Raw genomic sequence first — 19032 nt, forward strand, 5'->3', positions numbered from 1 at the left:
CATGGAATAAATGTTTAGAAGATATTCGTGGTTTTAGATATTATGGACTGATGTTAATCTTCAGTAATTCACTGTTAGATATACCTGATCTCTATAATACAACGCCGGCATATTCTTACACATTCCAGTTTATATTTACAAGCAATACTAACTTATATGTGAATACTTACCGTGCTGTCTAGAAAGTCATATTAAAAATCATTTCCTTTCTGTTACTGCATACATGAATCCTGGACTGTACGCTGATGATAAATAGAAAAATCTAACTCTATTACCTGTTTTTAATGCCAATACTAAAACTTATTTTTGCACTTTCACCTCCTAGATTTTGAGGATGAATATGGTGAGAAATAAAAAGAAATTCAGTCTCCTGAGAAGGGCACCTTGCTATCCTAAAAAATAAGTTGCTCTGTGTTTGATCCAAGCCATCCCATGACTTCCCAAGGCATTTTGGGTTTCCCACTTGGCAGCTCTGGCTTCTTGTCAGGATCTCTCCAAGGGCAAAGGCATTGGAGAAATCCAGGGAGGACTCTTGCTCTCTTGTAGCATGTTTTTTTGGTTCAAAGCAGCATCAGCTTTACTGCGGCTCTGCAGTGAAGAGAGAGCTTGGATAACACTGCAAAGTAAAATGGGATGTAGAACAAGCTGATTTTAAAATGGCATGCTCAGTAGCAATAAAAAGGGAAAATCAAATGGGGGAATCTGAGCAGGTAAAACACCCCCCCCCCCCCCCCCCCCCCAAGTTGACCAAACTCCACTGCTTCTTCATGGTGGTGTTTATGAGATCTGCCGTCCCAGTGTACAGTTGTTCTAGGCTTTCCCTCAGTGTGTGGTAATGCCCTACCAAAAAATTCACCCCAAACCAAAAAAAAACCCAGAAAACTGAGGGAAGAAAAGAACAGAAAGGTTCAGATCTTGACTTTGTTATCAAAATAGTGCTTTTCATACTCTAAGTCAGCAGTTTCTTTAACAATTTTGCCTGTTTCTGTTTTCTTCTTATTTCTTTTTCATAAAACTTTGCGAATGAGATTTAAGCCAAGAAAACAAAAAAGTCCATGTGCAAAAATTCTTTCATCAGTGTACTAACAACCCCTGCACCATGTAATACATACATACCAAAATAATAATAAAGAGATGTTCATAACTGGGGAGGCAAGGTGATCACAAGCACATACTCTTATACCTAGATTTGGTGCAGAGAGGAAGGCAATAAGGCCCCCCAGGAGCAGGAAGAAAGGCTGGCAAAAGAAATAAAAATGGATACGGCAGGAAAGCATATCTGTGGTTGCCTCCTGTATGATGTGTATTGACCTAGTAAATGGAGATGTCTGCAAAGGAGCTGCTATGCTATAAATATGCTTGTGCTAATATTATTAAAGCTTGCAGGCAGTTCAGTTTTGTCCGTATGGCTTCCCAGGGAGATGCCAAAAAGGTGGCCCCTGGCCACAGCTTGTCCGAGCAGCACGTGCCTACCTGCGCTGTAATTGCATAATAAGATGTAGGCTGGGGTTTTCCCTGGGTGGATTGTGAAATATATGCAGCTGCCTAAATAGCTGCTTGGTGAGATTTTTAAATCTTCCTAACTCTGTTGAAATCTTTATGAGCAAGACATTTGAATGCTGTTGAAGATCAGAGGTAGCTCCGTGCTTAGAAGTTGTGAAAAGTCCATTCCTTGTCCTCTTTGCCCTCCTTTGTATCTTTAGGAAAATAAAAGTACTTCCAGAGTTGTTGGTACCCAGTAGGGGCTTAACAGCACTGGTCTTGCTTGAACATACCAGTCTCGCAGGCTAAAGGAAGGAAAAATGGAGAGGGAAGAAGAGAAGATGGGAAGTGACTGGCTGATTTATAAACTAAACTAATGCAAATTCTGAGAGTAGGAAAGCCACTTAAAAGCAGAGGATTATCCCTTGCCAATCCCTAAGATCTAACCTCACTAAGCTGCTGTTCAGATGATACCCTGAAGCAGTTCCTGGTAGGGACCTGGCCCTTGCTCCAGCAGAGAGGGCAGCGAGATGAAAGGGCTGTGGTTTAACCAGGCTGCGACTTTATTATCTTACCATCTTCTAGAGCTATCTGGCAGTCACTTGTAGAGCGCAGGTTGCGATTTCTGCCTTAATTGCTCCCACCTGCTGGAAGGCTGCGCTCCCTGCCCCTACACAGATGGCCCCAGCCTGCCAGAGAGACCCCTGCCCTCCTCTTCTGAAGCTTAATCCTCGTATGGGTTCAAGGGACAGGGAAAGGGTGGTGTTTTCTCACGAAACCAGCCATTGCAAGCTGTAGCTTTGTATCCCGGGGAGGGCCATACTGCTGCCTCCTCTTATGGAAGAGATGGGGCAGGACTGCAGAGCACCAGAGCCCCACGAGCGCGTGCCCTCCTCTGCCAGGGACCTTTTATCTGTTAGGACAGGCAAAGAGCTGTCTTCTCTCCCCCTCTGCTGCATACCTTCCTGCACTTTGAAGCTTCAGGTCATTGCATTTCCTTAAACCCCACTAGGTTCAGGAGGACAGGTGTGAGAAATAGAGGTGTGATGGCTGGTGGTGGTGGCAGTGCTACTGGAAGACTATGAGACAATGTGAGAGAATGGAAAGGGTTTCCTTCTTTATAAAAATAAATCTTTATCTATGCACATACACATGGATAATAATGAAAATGTCTATTTATCTCTTTCAGGTTACGGTTTTGTAGATTTTGACAGTCCGGCAGCAGCACAGAAAGCAGTAGCATCTCTCAAAGCAAATGGCGTGCAGGCACAGATGGCAAAGGTAAGAGCAACCATGTTATTACAGGATTATCTGAGTTGTTGGGTTAAATTTCCAAAAGTTGGTTTTGCTCCTCTTTTTCTTAAGGTTTCGGATTGCTTATTCCAATGGTTTTTTTTGTCCTTTGGCTCCAGCGCCTTATTCATCCTATGGTTTGTCTGTGTTCTTGAGAGCTGTGTCTCATGCGATGGGTTCTGCTCTGATACTCTCTCTCTGCCCCTCTGTCTGGAGAGGGTTGTAAGATGGAGAGCGCTGGAGTGGCAAAGCGGTTGGAAATGCCTTTGTGCTGGCTGCAGCGTGAAGGAGTTGCCTTTTCTTTGCCTCAGAGTTGTCTTCATTTGGTTCCTTTGCCTTGGAACAGTTATTCTTTTCTGACGTGCCTGGTGGGCTTCTCTGAAGGAGTGATTGACTGAACATAAAGTTTGTTTGATCTGCCTCGGTTTGGCTTCTCCTGTCTTTTTATTTTGAGGACGTAAATGGAAGTGTAGCAGGTTGCTGAAAGAATAGTTGCTGGAGGTTGTCTGGAGGTGACTGGCGTCTGTTGTTCAGAGAGGCTGCGGGAGCCACGCTGTACATCTCGTAGCAAGCGCAGTGAGCTCAGATACTCTGTCCTGGAATTGTCCTTTGTCGCCAAGCAAAGGGGCTGACGGGGAGACGGGGGTTATAGTAAATGACCGTCATGTGCTTCCAGCTATTGCCTTTTTGAAGGTATAATCATGTGTCTTTGGGCTCTAGACTGTGTCGGCCAGCAAAAATAGCTGTTGCTTTGTACTTTAAAAATGCCTTGCCCTAGAATCACAAAAAGCCCTTAATATTGCCTGATTTCGTCTCTGCAGAAATGATGCTGGCCTAGAATCTCAAGCAGTAAAAACAAACAGGTAATTACAAAAACAGAGGCAAATCAACTAATAAACAACCACCACATTTGAAGATTCCCATTTAAAGGAATGCTGGTGATTTAAACCTTTGTTTTTCAACAATATCATGCTAAAAACATATTGGGGTTTTTTATGAAGAAAAAAAAAAAAATCCTTTGTGGCAAGTGAGGTTCTTTTGCCTTCTGCTGAATTACACTCACTGTGCCTTAAAGTAACTGGATGTCATCCATGTATTTCTGTTTAACAGTGCCCCACAATGCAAGCTATGCTGTTTTATTGGCTCTTAGTTTTTATTGACATGTGGCTATAAAAAATATTTGCTTCAAATGGGTAAAAGATAGCAAGCTGAAGAATGTGAACACCTACTAAGGACTGTGCTATTTTATTTTTCAGATATACTGCATCTCCTTGATACAATATAGGCAATTTGACGCATTAGTCAAGCTGTGAAAAAGAAACCAAAGACAGGAGATATGTTTTGTCCTACTGGTTGATATTAAATAGCCATTTCTGGGGAGGAGTAAATCTCTAACTACATAAATCCGTAAAGTTGTAGATTTAAAATTAGAGATTTAAAGATAGGATTGAAAGATAAATCTGTATTTGGTATTCTCATGATTCAGAACAATGAACAATTTCAGCACTTGAATGCGTGGAAATACCAAAACAGAAGGTGATTTAAAATACTGCGTTTTGGATTGTCCGATATTTTGGGGGCTGAAAGCAAAGTCTGATGCTTTCAGAGTGGGAAGGGCTGTACCAGCCACTGAGGTTTGTTTTCTGCAAGATCTGTGGCAGGAGTAGTTTTTTGCCCTGCATGATTTTGAGGTGGCTGGTGTGTACACATTTGTTTGCATAAGGCTGACTGTATTTTTATTATTTAGCCATGGTGCCTGGAATCCCAGATAGGTTCTTTTTAGTGTGTTTGATAGTTCAAGATAAATATACAACTGACTTTTCATATCTCTGAAAAAAATCAAAGTCTTTAGAAAAATGGGCATTCAAAGGAAATTGAGACAACTCTACACAAAGTACCTCACATTACTGAGAAGGCAGGAGCCTGGGAAAGCAAATCTATCTGGAGAAACATGTTAGTTCTTGCACATGTTGGAAGCCAAGTTGCATAACAGGACTGAAAGACAACGTTACCTGCCAGTGTCTGAATTAATAGTGAGGGCTCAGAAGAGGTTTGAAGAAAGAGGCAGAAGAAGAATTTAGCCTCCACTTCTGGAAGTTTATCCAGAGCAGTTTTGTTTCAAGAACTGCTTTAATTAGTGATGAATGGTGGCTAGAAAATGAAATCAAAGAACAAAGAGTAAGTGTGAAGAAATTACCTAAACCTTTTGCATGCCATACCTTTAAAAAATACAGTCAGTGTCCTGTATCTTTTGTCCTGCATTGCAAAGCAGTGAAACTGCCCCATGCATAGACCCAGGAGAAGACTGTAACCTGTGTTCAGCGAATGTCAAATATCTCAGTCCAGTCGTGGACACTTTTGAATAAAGGTGAAAGAGGCGTCGGCCAGCTTTTGCTATGCCCTGGCCTTCTCCAGTAGCAAGAGAAAGTATGCTGAACTGTCGGTATAGTCTGTGTTGTTTTCCTGGAGAGAAGTCTTGCTCGGAAAGAGAAGTTCTTTCTCAGTTTTAACACAATATAATTTTTCTCATAGAAATCCAGGAATCTTCTTTGAAAAACAAAAAGTAGAACTGAACCCCCACCCATGTTGGCTAGCAGAAGTATCTTGTGGATACTTGAGTAAAATATACTCATTTTATCGATGCTGAAATACAGCCACCTCCCTCATTTTTATAGCATTTGGACACCTTTTTGGCTGATTTTGTTTCAGAGTGCTGCCTCTGGAAGAAGGTTAAACTCTGGTGGATCGATGCTCCAAGTCCCATCACTGTTGGAAAACTTGTTCTGTCAAGGCTAATACACCCCGTAACCCTACGCAGGGAAAAACATCATTAAACATGTTTGAATCTCTCTTTTTATTCTCTTGGATGCTGTTCAGCCTGGTGTAAAGTAGTCAGGAGAGGATTTGGCTGAGGGAGAGGAACAGCAGTATTATGCCTGCAGAGGTAGTGGTTGGTGGCAGCTGGGAGGTGAGGTCTCATGGGCCCATGGATGGCTGCCCGCTGGGTGCGACAAGGATCCTCACAGCCTCCCACCCATGTGAGATCTGCATGAGGCTCTTGTACACGCGTGTTAAGCATTTCCCTTGCCTCTTCAGCATTTCCCTCACGCAGGTACCTGAAGCAGAAGTTTTGACTACTGCCACTGTCCTATGTCCAATGAAGTTCATCTGAGTTGTCCATCATTTTCAAAAGTGCTTATTAACAATTTCATTTATTGAGAAGAATTAATGCTATGGAGCTGCTGAGTGATGGTTTCTCAGCTGGCCTGGCTTATTTTACTATGTGCTTCCTGCTTGCCTTTGGAAGTCATTCAGACGTGCAGATTCATTTGTATGTATGTAGTGCTTGCTTGTCCAGGCTTGTAGAGTCCAGGTGTTTTTTTGATTTCTTTTCCTACTAAAAATGGCACAACCGATATGCCACTGGATAATCTCACAGGAATTATTGATTTGTGTGTCTCTGTGCTAGAGACTACACAAACATGACACAGAAAAGACAATGCTTATGTACATGGTTAATAGATCAGTTTGAGTTTTTCCATCTACTCCTTTCCTGCATTTTCTAGACAAGTGTTATAGACAGAACATGGAAAACTAATAAGGAGAATCTTAGTAATATGGGAGTTGGCTCAGACAAGTAGGCAAGGAAGCTAGTACACACGAAAAACATATCAATGTTCTAATAAAATCTGTAGCCACATCTATTCTTGGGATTCGCAATAGTCCTTCACCCAGAATTACATATTCATGAGGACACTTCTTAATCTGCTTTATATGTAAGCTTTTAATGATGCCGAGGAGTCTAAATCACCTGAAGAATCAATAGAAGCCTGTTCTCTAAATAAATTGGAGTGTCTGAACTTGTATCAGCCTGAAGTTGGTGGACTGTGCAATCAGTTTATACCTTCACGGACATTTTGAGATCCTCTCTACCATCTTTTATTTCCACTTCTAGTCTGCTGTAAGATTGCGTAGAGTGGAAGTTCAGGCAAAGGTAGGTTCTTGCAGAGAGTATATAATAGCTTCTTTAATATCTAGCAGCCCATCAAGAGTGTTGAAACAAACACAATCACCAAGGAGGTGTTTTCAGTCCTGTGGTTATTCCAAGTGCATTTATAAGGATTAAAAAATGTATTTGATTATGTGTGTCTTCTCTGGGTTTTCATTTTGTATGTATAATGCATTTAGACATCCTCAGCACCTGTGTGAGAAATGTGGACATTGAAGAAATATTTAATTAGCGTTGGCAGTTGTCTAAGTCCAAGGAACATTTCTTGACTACTCTGCTGCAGTAATTGCCATCCAGAGGGTACACTGAAGGAGCTGGTTCTGAAAGAGGGCTGTGCCAATAGGCTCTGGTGTGTTTTGCTCGACACGGGAATTACAGAATGTGATTTTGCTTCTTGTGTGGTATTTTTCTCATCTCTCCATCATGCAGAAGCTTAAATACAGGGAGCAATCACCATCTAGGTGAAACATAAAAGGGAGCTGTTTCCCACAGGACAGAGCCAAGCAGAAGAGCTTCTGAAGAGGAACAGAGAGCTGGTTGCTCTATAGTTAAATAGACAGTTTTTCTCCAAGGACCAAGAAAAAGGAAATCCCACAGAAGAATCTTATTTATTTTCCAGGCTTTTGCGTAGGTTTCAGGAATTGCTCTGGTATGAGTCAGCTGACCAAATAGGTCCATTCTGCCTGCTCATTTTTCAGCTTCATTTTCTCTTCTTTTTAAATTACTTCCCTTTTTTCTCTGTCATATACCAATACTCTAAAGGGCTGTTCCTTAAAATGGAAACTGCAGAAAATGGAAAGACTCTCCAGTGAAAGCCCTTCTTCCTAATATTTTTTTTAATCTAGATTTTTAATGGAAAATTTTCATTCTCTGTATTTTGCAGTTTAAAAGTTCATGAAAATGTTTAAGAAAAATGCTATCCTTACAAAATATGAAAAGTGGCCTATACACTGAACATCTGATACGCTGAATCCCACAAGTGGTTTCTTAATTCATGATTGATATGTCTGCAAATTTTAGCTAACCAAACTGCGGGATAATGGTTGTTTGCATTTTTGGACAATATTTGTGGGTAACAGCCTTATTGACTGAGTTAACTTTCTTTCTGATGCCAAAGCAGGATGCTAGGATTTTTAGGGTTCAATACTGAAATTGTCAGCCTTCGTTGTAATCCTTTAATTCTTTAATTATCTGATTCCCCCCCGTCCCCCCTCGCCCCAGCAAACCGTTCTAGGGAGTCAAATATTTGTATTGGCTCTTTAAAATGATTTTCTTCGTTTGCTGCTAGAGCCGGAGTTGGTGACTCTGGAAACCCCAGCGTGCTCAGCAACGTAGGAGCAGCTGAGAACTGGGCTGTGCTGACGCTGGCCACCTTCCACGCCGTTTCCAAACGCATTGCACAGCCAGGCGTGGGCTGCTGCTTCGCCAGTTGTCGGAGACGTTTGGCACAACTGCGTGTGTGTGTGTGTGGAGCACTCCCCTTGGCTTCCTAAAATGCAGTGAACGCTCCTCTTATCTTCCTAAAATGTTAATTCTCTCTCCCTGTGTTTTGGCACAGTACGTACTGACTGACCAATACTGACCCGAATCGATAACGAGCCTAGGTGCAATGACAATGAAAAATTATAGCTGGGAGGAAGTGAAAGGTGGGTCGGTTTCGATTTGTAAATTACAGGTGCCAGTGTCTCTCTCGTTTGATTTCTTATACCGGTTCAGCCATACCAAAGGACTCCTGCAGAAGCAATAACCACAAGCCCAACAGTTTCATATAGTGCCGCTTATCAAAGCCATGCCCTCCTCATCCTCTCTCGCCTGTTTACCTGTGTTGTTTTCCATAAACTGTCTTTCACTCTTGTAATGGGGAATTGTAGTTTCCCAGCTGGAGCTGGCCCTTAAATGCGGGTTTTGTAAATACAGGACATTTTTTCATTCCTTAAAGGATAGTGATTGATGAAGTAAAGGCATTGAAGAGATGTTAAATTATTTCCTTGTATCACGTTTTATCACAAAATACCTTAGGAAGATGTGCCTTTCCAAACCTGGAAGTTTTTTTACCAGATGAAACACTCTCTAAATTCAGGATTCAAATCACAGATGTGCTATAGCAAAGTGCTAACTTCAAATTTCAGAAGATCTGCAGTAGCAGATGATTGTGTCTTATGAGTTTCCTAGACAATCAAGACTAAAGCAGTGAGCAGCTTTGTAAGAAACAGCTGACGTGATGGACTGGGGTGATGGTGAAGATACAGGACCCTAATGGAAAGAATTCATAGCCTCATCTAGCCTGGAAAATTTCATGCTTCTAGCTGAGAACTATATGGTAGCCAATGTGAAATGAGCTTATGATCCTGTTCCTGCCTCTTTTAGATGCATGTTCACAAGCCAACATAGAATGCATTAGCTGGAGCCATTCTTGAAAGAAGAACAACAAGCAATCCTGGGGATAATAAAATCCAACTGTCCTTTCACACTTGCATGTATTGCTCCTAAAAACATGTAGGTCAGTATGAAAGGGGGTGTGCATTGGCAGTGCTTGTACCACACCTGCCAAATTCATACACAAAAATTTCTTTGGGAGTTTTCAGAAATTCTTAACTTAGCATAATGCTACTCTCTAGAAGTGAATGGGACTTTACTGTTGATTAATGGAGAGGAATTAGGTCAGTGCTATGTTCCTTTGTTCCCCAAAATCTTAGCTCAGCACCTTTCTTAGCCACTGAGTTAGCTTAGAAAATCTTACGGCACATACAATCATGTTTATGCTCTAGCTATCACCTCCAATAGGCCTTGCCGTGGTATTTTACTTCCCTTTTCAAGCGCTGCTTTAGTTTCTAGATCGACTTGATTTTTTTCATACTGTAACTTCATCTAAGATTAAAACATTCCTCTGCCTTTGAAAATTGCAATGTAAATAATCAGTAAATATATCCACCTCCATGCTGCTAATGCCCTGCACCACAGAACAGATGCTGATAAGTGAAAGATGTAGCCAGCTTTTAGGCTGGAGAGTAGTGGAATTACTGGGTTCTTTTCGGGTTATGAACTTCAGCCAAACAAGAATTGGCCTTTTTTCATAAATACACATTGTTCTTGACTTTCCTCTGACTTGGAACACATTTGAATTGGTAATAACACAGCTGAAATCCACAGAGCTTTGGCAATTTGAGCCGGAGAGAAGAATGGGGCTCCCTATCTTTAGCGCTCACATAGCTATACATCTTGGAAGCTCTTACGCACTCTTTGCAAACCCTTTATGTTTGCAGAACAGGAAATCTGTGTCCTGCAAATGAGTTAAACACTGGAGTCAGATTAATTCTTTTTTCCCTCCATACTCAGGAAACTCCAAACGCCCCACGGAGGAGTTATCCAACCACAACTATGCAGCTTGGGAATCTGCAGCTCAGACTGAGAGAAACTATGTTCTAAATTCAGTAAGCACATCTTTACTCACCAGGAAAAACCCAGTGCACTCTGAAATGATCAAGAAACTGTGGTTTTAGAAAATATTACTGTGGTAGAAAATGGACGTAGCCTTTCTTTCAATGACATATCATTTAATCATGTTCTTCTGTAGCTCAGCATGAGGACGATGCTTTTGTAAGGTGAGAAACAAAAAATCATTGTATCTAGCATGCTTCCTCAGGAGGAGGAGGAGATGATTCACATGACCACCAGTGGGAGGATACGTGCATGCTTTTTGGGGTGCCACTTAGCTGGACGGAGACACAGGTTCAACAAAGCAGTGTGATTTGTGTGAAAATCAGGCTGCTTTCAGATCATTTTGTTTGACTTGAAAAGCAGGTGTGCAAACTTCAGTAGCATTTCTTCTGAGTTGATGTGAGTGCCTGTGTAACAGCTCATCAGCCTGGAAATACACAGGTGCATATTCTGCCAGTAAACACAGATCTACTAGTAATATGCATAGATATTCGCTGTGCACATATGCATCCCCCTCTGAGTATCTAAATGGTACTGTATTAGTGAATACTCTGCTTGTTATTTCCTTATTAATGAATGTCTCCCATTCAACCGACATGTCTGAGTGGTTTGGCTGTAATCTAAATAAATTTAGGTTTAGATGCAATTTTGTTCACTAATGAATGATAATTTTTGTCGCTGGAAAAAACCCTCTATTTTTCCATTGTATAAAATTATCAGATTAGGCTCTCCTCATGATACATGCAACAAACTGAGTCATGATGGCAGCTCATTGAATTTTTTAGTCCTTGGACTTTCCCTTTATGTATTTGTGCTCAGAAAGGGAGGTTATGATGATATGAAGGGGTCACATTCTATTTGCAGTCACATTAGACTAACTTTGATGTGATCAGAATAAATATAAGTGATATAAGAATGTAAAACTGGCCATATCGGGCCAGAACAAAGGTCCCCCTGACATCAGATTCTCTTTCTGATACTGTGCTATAGCACTTGCCAGCAGAGTACAAGAACCAGACACAAGCATCTGAGGATACTTCCCCAGAGTGCTCTCCTAGCTTCCAGCAATTTGCAATTGGGGTTTCCTGAGCTTGTATTGAATCTGTAGAACTGCCTCCCCACCCCCAAATAAGGAATTTATCCTGCCTTTTTTGCATTTAAAATTTTGGCAGCACGACATCCAGCCATAAGAAATTCTTCAGTTTAACTATATGTTCTTCGAACAACCATCTCCTTTGCTTGCTCTAGACCTGCAATGTTGATTTCATTGATTGCCTGCTAATTCTTGTATTGGAAGAGAGAGAAGGCTCTTGTTCCCTATGAATCTTTTTCATGCCACTTATGATTTTATAAAATGCAATCATAGCTTCCCTTAATCGTTGTTCTTTTTCCACTTTTAAGACAGATATGCCAGGATGTGCATGCGTAAATAAGGATGCGGTTCTTAGAAGCAAGGAGCAGTTGCTAAGTAATGAACATGAACCACGGTAAAGTGTTTTTGTAATACGAGAGCACGGCTGATGGGAAGCTTAGAGGGTCATTTTACATCAATATGCTGGACATCAGCTGAGTATTGCTAATGCTGTGTAGTGCTGCAGCCTGGGAAATGGGAAAATGGACACACAGAGAAAGGGTACACTTGGCTGATATCAGATATTTTGTAAGGTGTACCTCATTTTGTACAAGGATAAATGCACATAGCTGATTAAACCTAGGGAGATCAATTTTTTAAATAAGAACTGTCAGGTTTAGAAAAATGTACCCCAGAAATAATTGAAGTGTTAAAAGAAGTGACATAACTATTCCTTTAAAACAGCAAGTGAAGAAAGTACAACCCCAAGTATGAGGACATATTTTCAATGTTGTGTCAAAAGGAAATATACCCCACAACCCCCCACAACCCCATCTGTTTATAAATAAGGCAATATAAAATGCCTGCCTTAAATTCTGAGATTGTTTGATCTCAGCTTTCCTTAAATCTTAGATCAAACTAGTGTCTGTCATATTGCTGAGTAATACCTGAAATTAATGTCACCAGTGGATCAATGTCTGGCCAGTTCTGTCAGCAGGCTTGAGGACATCACCTTTGCCAGGGACTACTGTAAGAACCCCTGCGCATTTTATCTTGCGCTCGCTGCTTGGGCATGACGTTACCAGCAACGCTGCAGCACGTGCCTTCATATCTAAAAGGAGGAAAGGACTGCAGCAGATCTCATGCTGTGCAGATGAATCCTTATTTAGGAAGGATGTATATTAATGCTGTTCTGCTTTCCTTAGTGCTCACAGAGGAAAATTACCCTTTTATGAGCCATAGTCCAAAATGGTGGATGCATGGGAGAACCTAGGGACCCTAAGTTGCCCATTTCTCTAGCTGTGTAAGCAGAAGGAGTCTTTGATTCCCAGGAAACCTATACAAGAGTATGTCCTGGGGACCTCTGGGGCGTTTACATCTACTAAAGGCACCCCTTACACTGCAGTAATGAAGGTACGAGAGTTACGTCCTGTACTATGCCTCATAACTTTGCAGTCTCAAAAACTATGGAGAACAATGAAAACTTTGATGACAGCAGCTGTAAATGCCTTTTTGTAGTTGGAAAAGTTGGACCTTCCCCGGCTGAACACAGAATTAGAATGGATACGCTATTTGATAGGAGGTATATTTTTCCCATGTTAGAATGGATATAACTTTGCTTATCCAGGTGCCAGTAAGCAACAAAACGGGGTGTGTTCAATGATTACCGCTCGTCAGTCATCTGCAATCTTGATATTTTTATCAAGATTCAAAAAGGAAAAGAAGTAGCGAAGAAAGGGAGTATGAGATGTTTCATTTCTAAAGTCAGAAAAATTTGGAGCTGGGATAGTTAAGCCTTGGTGCTGGAAAGCTTGGCTTTGAATTCCTCAGAACAAGCGGCCACATCTTTCTGAGAGTTGTCTGTGCCTCAGATGTCATTTCTTCATGGAGTTAAATCATTCTTGGTTCTTACATGCAGCTGATAGGTAAAGAAAGGGAAGATGCCTTGAAGAAAGGCTTCCCCATCTTCAAAGGTATCTTTGCCACTTCACTATCCCACTCAGTTAATACACAACGCTCTTTCAGTGCAGTATCACAGTTCTGTCTCTGTACATGGACATACGGTCGTTTAGTATGTGCATGCATAGTTGATAAGTATTCAAGTAACTATTTTTATATAAATGTATGCACACATTTATAGATGATCATTTAGAAATATTCTTGAGAAAATTTTGTAATGCAATGCAATTCTCATGAGTAGCAAAAAGTATTACAGTGGTATTTTTATAGTATGTACCGTTGGAGTGCGACTGTTTACTAGTAATTCTTCTAAGCACTGGGAATAAAATGCTGTGTGTTTTTAGGAATGTGCTGTAGAAATAGGAAGGAAATTGGAGGTAAATTAAATCTTGGTCACATTCAGCTAGTATTTTTTCCATCTGTCAGCAAAAACTGGCAAAAACCAAAACAACAACAAAATTGTAAAGTCTGAGATGAGATTTAGTGATTTACTGTCTGCTTTAACTGTGTCTATGGCTTGAAGTAGAGCTGCACAGCCTCAAGCTTTCCCAGGTACTTCCATAGCTTATTTGTCCATTTTGCATAAAAGGTTATGATCCCACCATTTATCTAAAAATTTTCTTAGTCACCTACTCCAATTATAGCTTGTTATGGAAAACCAGGACATCATTTATATGGCTGTGTTGCTTTATTATAGCGATGCAGCGTAAAGCAGCAGGTGGAGTCACTGCAGGGAGGGTCTTTGCAGTGTCTTAACTTCCAAAAAATCTTTTCCCTTGCTTAAAAACTGTTCGTCAGTGAAAGGTCGCCTATTGCTAATAGCGTGACCTAATTCATATCAGACCACCTTCTTACTGTACAGCACATTTCAAATAGTAACATCGTGGGTTTGGTAAAGGAGCTAGAACCGCTCCAAACCAGGTGGAAATCTGGCTGTAATGAGGTTGCAGGGGTCTCGCTGCCTTGCTCTCTCTCCTGGGGCTGCTGCGCCTACGGTAATGGAAACGTTTCCCTTTCAGAATAAAAATGTCATTAGCTGAAATACGTAATGGCTTACTTTTTGTATGATCAATCTTCTAATTCTTCTTGAACTCAGGCTTTCTATGTTAAAAAGGGGTGTTGGATACAGACTCTGTTTTGCTTTGCTTGAAGTTCAAATAAATAGTTTCATCTTACATGATTGCACTGCTGCATGCTATTCACTTCTCTTGAGTATATAAGTAATTTCCAGATTGGCTTACGGGAGTACATTGAAGAGGCTGGACATTTTATGTCAGTCAGCAATTAGGTTAGTTACCAGGGTACCTCTCTGCACTCCTGTAAGTGACTATTGTACTGGCTCTCTTTGATCGCAAGACATCTGGGAAGCCTGGTGCAGGCTTATCTAAAGGACACGGTCTGACAAAGTAGCAACTTAGGCGCTTTCCTCCTGGGAGCATCATCTAGTACCTTATCCCTTATACAGTACCTTTATCCTTTATATTTTACTAAAGGTTTCTCCATTTCTTTGGTCAGAGGTCTTTTGAGTTTGTAGTAGCTGAGACCTGAAACACTTTATACTGCGATGAAAACCTCTCACAAAACACAGCCCTCATGTCGGCTGGTCTTAATGGTCCATAGATCAGCTCAGGCATTGAGTGATACCTGTAAATACTATTTATTGTCTGTTTGCTGGTATTTCTTTGATAACCCCTTATGTGTTAGTCTTTCACTTAATATTTTGGAGATTTTTCATAGTGATCTTTCCCTTCACAAAAGTCTTTCCTTCTGTAACGTCCCCCTTTGTTCCCATGCAAATGCGTTCCTTTCACTTCAGTCTTTTCCACCCCTGTCAATCCACATGAAGCGTTTGTAAAGCAGAATGGTATCCCATTTGCATCCTTCCTTTTGCTATTGTAAATACGCCACATTCTTTCGAGGGTATTCCTACACACTTACCACCATCCTGTTGCAGTTACATGAATTTTGGATCTGAGCTGGCTGTATGTTGCACAAGGTAGGCAAAGTCTCTCTTCTAGGAGAGACCAGTTCTTCTTGTGGTATTCCACTGATCAATAGCCCTTTTCTATACCTTTTCCACTTCCAAGCCATCTTTCTTGAATGTGGTTGAGCAGAGCTGTACGCTGTTTTTCAGAGAGGGTCTTTGCAGTGCTGTGGTACCATCTCTCAGTTGGGCAGTACCTTGCCTAATACATATTTTTTACTACCTTTTAGTCAATTGATGAGCACCCTAGATTTTCCAGCAGAAACTCTTATTTTTAGCAAGTGTATAAACTGCATTAATTTGCATGTTGAACTGTTAAAAATCATTTGCTCTCTTAAAGTTAAATCTCAGAATGCTTTACCAGGTTTTGAGTCAAATGCAGATGTTATAACTTATAAGTGCAAGTTTTAAAATGACCCTCCAAGTGTTTGCAAATGTTCACAGCTAAAGTTCTGTTCTTTGGCTTGTCTTTAGTGATTATATCAACTGGTTGTTTAACACCATAAATGTGACAGCTCAGTATCTTGAGTTGTGCTAGAAAAGTCTTGCCCGGTGTCCTAGATGTTAATTTCTAGGTATGTATAATTCCAAAAATATAGTAAGCTAAATAGGAGGTATAGAAAGGAAGCTAAATTGATGTGTTTCTAAACTTTAAATGCTTTCTAAAATGTTGCATTTCACAAAGAAAAGTGGAAATGAGAAAATGCCAGTAGAGGGTAGACGAGTTTCTAACATATTAAATATTGGTATTTTTTCTCTAAGGAACATTTACTTCAATCATGATAAAATCTCACGTGCTTTAAGAAACGAGGATTAGGTTCCATGTGGTTGGCAGGTTTTTATTACCTTTAAGATTATTTAAAAAAACAACCCACCAACAACTTTGTATTCGTATGCAGGTATTTCACTGCTAAAAAGTTTTAACATAAAGATAGAATGGTGAGAAATATAGGCCTGACTTATAGATCTGTAAGAACCAAATGGGTATTTTACTACTTCTCCTTACATGTTTTTGGTTGTTTGGGATTTTTTTTTTTAGAATTACTGTTCACATAAATATTATGTAGAGAAAAACCTTGAGACATGCAAAACATATTTGTTAAGAGAATGATCTACTCTGTTCAGATTGGCACTCTTGAGATATATTTGTGTCTAATACTTGTTTTAGACAACTATGAAATCTTGCGGTCCCAATATAAATATCCAGATGACAGATACATGTACAAATATTTTTCAGGGAATCAAGTTCCGTTGTTTTAAGAAAGAACTCGATTTTTGTGAGCAGGAGCTCAAATGCGGAAATTTGGATGATTTAGATGACCCTCAGCCTTGTTGGTACTACCACTTCTAATCATGTTTAAAAACAAAATTGCTCAGAGCTACAGAGCAGTGATTTGTGGTTCTGAAGTTTGCCGGTTTAGAATACAGACCTATATTTTGGACCCAAAGTTAACAGATGCATTCAGTGTGCAATACTGGAATACAAAGTCTTCTGTTAGGAAGATGTGCTGGATTGTTTCAAGATTTTGGCATCCTCATTCCCTAGCTGATATTGCACCTAGGTAAAATACTTTGCTACCTCATCTGTGCTTATTGTCTTCTTTTGCAGCAGAAATGCAATATATTGGAGTTTTTTAATCAACAACTGATCTCTGTTGATCTTTTCATTTTAATTCCATTAGCACTTGTTCTTAATTTTTGTTTTTTTTTTAAAAATAATCCAAGACAGTATGTATTTGGCCAGAAAACCTCAAATCTTTGATATTGCTCTGCTTGGTCTTCAATAATGTAACCACCCCCACTTAACGTATTGGGTAGGAAAAAAAACCCACACAACAATTTTTTTCTTTAAAAACCAACAATGAACATCGTTTTTATATAGATCTTGTTTTTATTTTTCACCCTTAGTGGCGCAGCGCAAGATTTTATTCTGGAAGAATTTAGGAATGAGGGGTCAGATTTGCCTTTAAAACTCAAGTCCTAGCTAGAGGAAAATATCCTTATTAAATCATTCCACAAAATTCTTGTGTCTGTCAGCAGGGGCCCTGCATGCCTACTGTGGATAGTTTGAAGCCCAAAGGCAAAGCTGAGATAACAGAATCATGCCCAGAGGTCAGCTGGGCCATCAAGCTGGAACCAAAATCTAAGAGTTTGGCCTTCTGGGCAACTCTCAAATTATCAGCCACAGTCAGTGATGTGCGCTTTGGCCCGCTGAATCCACGAACCGTCTCTTCCCTCACAAATCTGAAGAGTTAAAAGGAGGTGCAACTGAGGCATCTTGGGACCTAAATCCTAGGTAAGGATCCAGCAGTTTCTTCAAGAACCACTTTTGAAAGAGGATTGCATCTGATTTGTATAAGCACTGTACGTTAAGGCAAATATTTCAGCTGTTTTAAGCCAGCTTAGAGTTTCCAAAAACAGTCTTAACAAAGTAGAAACCCTCAGTTAATCTGCTTGCTGCAAATTAGAGGTCGATAGCTTCTTACAGACTACAGAGTTTAAAAAAGAAGCCTTGTTAACCAAAGCTGGCCATCCAGCGCCCTGTCAGACTATTAATGTGTGCTAAGTCCTGTGTTGTTCAAGCTGCAACAGTAGCATCAAGAACGTTATTAACTTCTACCGCTCGCTTTAAGTGTAAAGATTTTATTTCTAGATGATGAATGACACATCGGATCAGGAAGCAACTGTGAAAAGGTGTAAAGGTTCTGACACATCAACAAATTATTTCAAAGTAATAAATTAGTGATTTATCCGTCCTTTACTGAAGGATAAACTACCTCAAATTGCTGCATGTATTTTCAGAAAAGAATATGTATGTAGATGGTGTCTGAAAAGTGGCTGATGTGCAATAACCTGTTGTTGGGCCAGTGTCCTGCAATATGCACAGGTTTAATTTTAGTGGTCTGTGCTGAGTAGGTCACATCCTGGCTGAATACTGTGAATTAGTGTATAAGTAATTTAGTAAATAAGTGATTTACGTTAAAAGGTGTTGCATTTTTTAACAAATGTATTTTCTGTTCTCCATTACTTCAGCACCACTGTGCATAGCTCTGTAGATGGTACAAATTAAAATCCAGTGCTTGCAGTGAATAAAATACTCACCGTAGGAGAAAATATTGGGATGCCTTGGCCAGAAGTTTGATTTCAGACATTATGTATCGGTTCTGCTCATGTGTACGTGCACGCTTGCCTGCCTTGCACACATGCGTTCAGGGGGAGAGAGATGAAAAGGTCAGATGCCAGTTATGGATATGATCTTTCTTCATCTTGCTGTGCTGATGAAGTTTTGTTGATTGAATGTAAATATGCCTTAACTCTTCCACAGCATATACGTCAAAGAGAACATTATTATAGACAAGACAGGCATTTTTCGGTACAATGGAAGTAATACTGGATGTGCAATACTGTTCAGAGGTGGTGCATGGTGGTGTCTGGATATATTTGCATCTAAATGAGCTGAGCGTTTCTTTTCATACAGCTTTGATTTACCTCGATTGCTACAGGTTTTTATTCCTCCTGGGATTTGGGGAACTGTATTCCCATTATGCACTCATCTTCCCTTCACATACTGTCTGCCACCTTCAGTCAGTGCCGCCAGATAAGTATATATAATAAAGATCTTTCACATCAGAGCTGGTTACTATGCTGTCAAGCCAGTTACTGTGTTCTGGGCCTCAGGAGGAGCAATGAGTGATGAGTACAGCATTTATTTAAGTACTACTACTTTTTTATGTTAAGTATTGACTGTATCTGAACCTGCTTCAGCTTTATTAATGTTTATGAGAATGATTGAAT

At 40.3% G+C, this 19032-nt stretch overlaps 1 protein-coding gene across 7 annotated transcripts in view; it reads left to right on the forward strand.

Annotated features, from left to right (window-relative positions):
- RBMS3 (RNA binding motif single stranded interacting protein 3) overlaps positions 1-19032 on the forward strand; it is a 723228-nt gene that overhangs the window by 455095 nt on the left and 249101 nt on the right. For all 7 annotated transcript variants that reach the window (XM_075493193.1, XM_075493195.1, XM_075493194.1 and 4 more), the window contains one exon: positions 2672-2763. In XM_075493193.1, coding sequence (XP_075349308.1) covers positions 2672-2763 — 92 coding nt within the window. The remainder of the gene's footprint in view (positions 1-2671; positions 2764-19032) is intronic.

This window comes from Mycteria americana, chromosome 2, assembly GCF_035582795.1.
Source record: "Mycteria americana isolate JAX WOST 10 ecotype Jacksonville Zoo and Gardens chromosome 2, USCA_MyAme_1.0, whole genome shotgun sequence".
NCBI lineage: Eukaryota > Metazoa > Chordata > Aves > Ciconiiformes > Ciconiidae > Mycteria > Mycteria americana.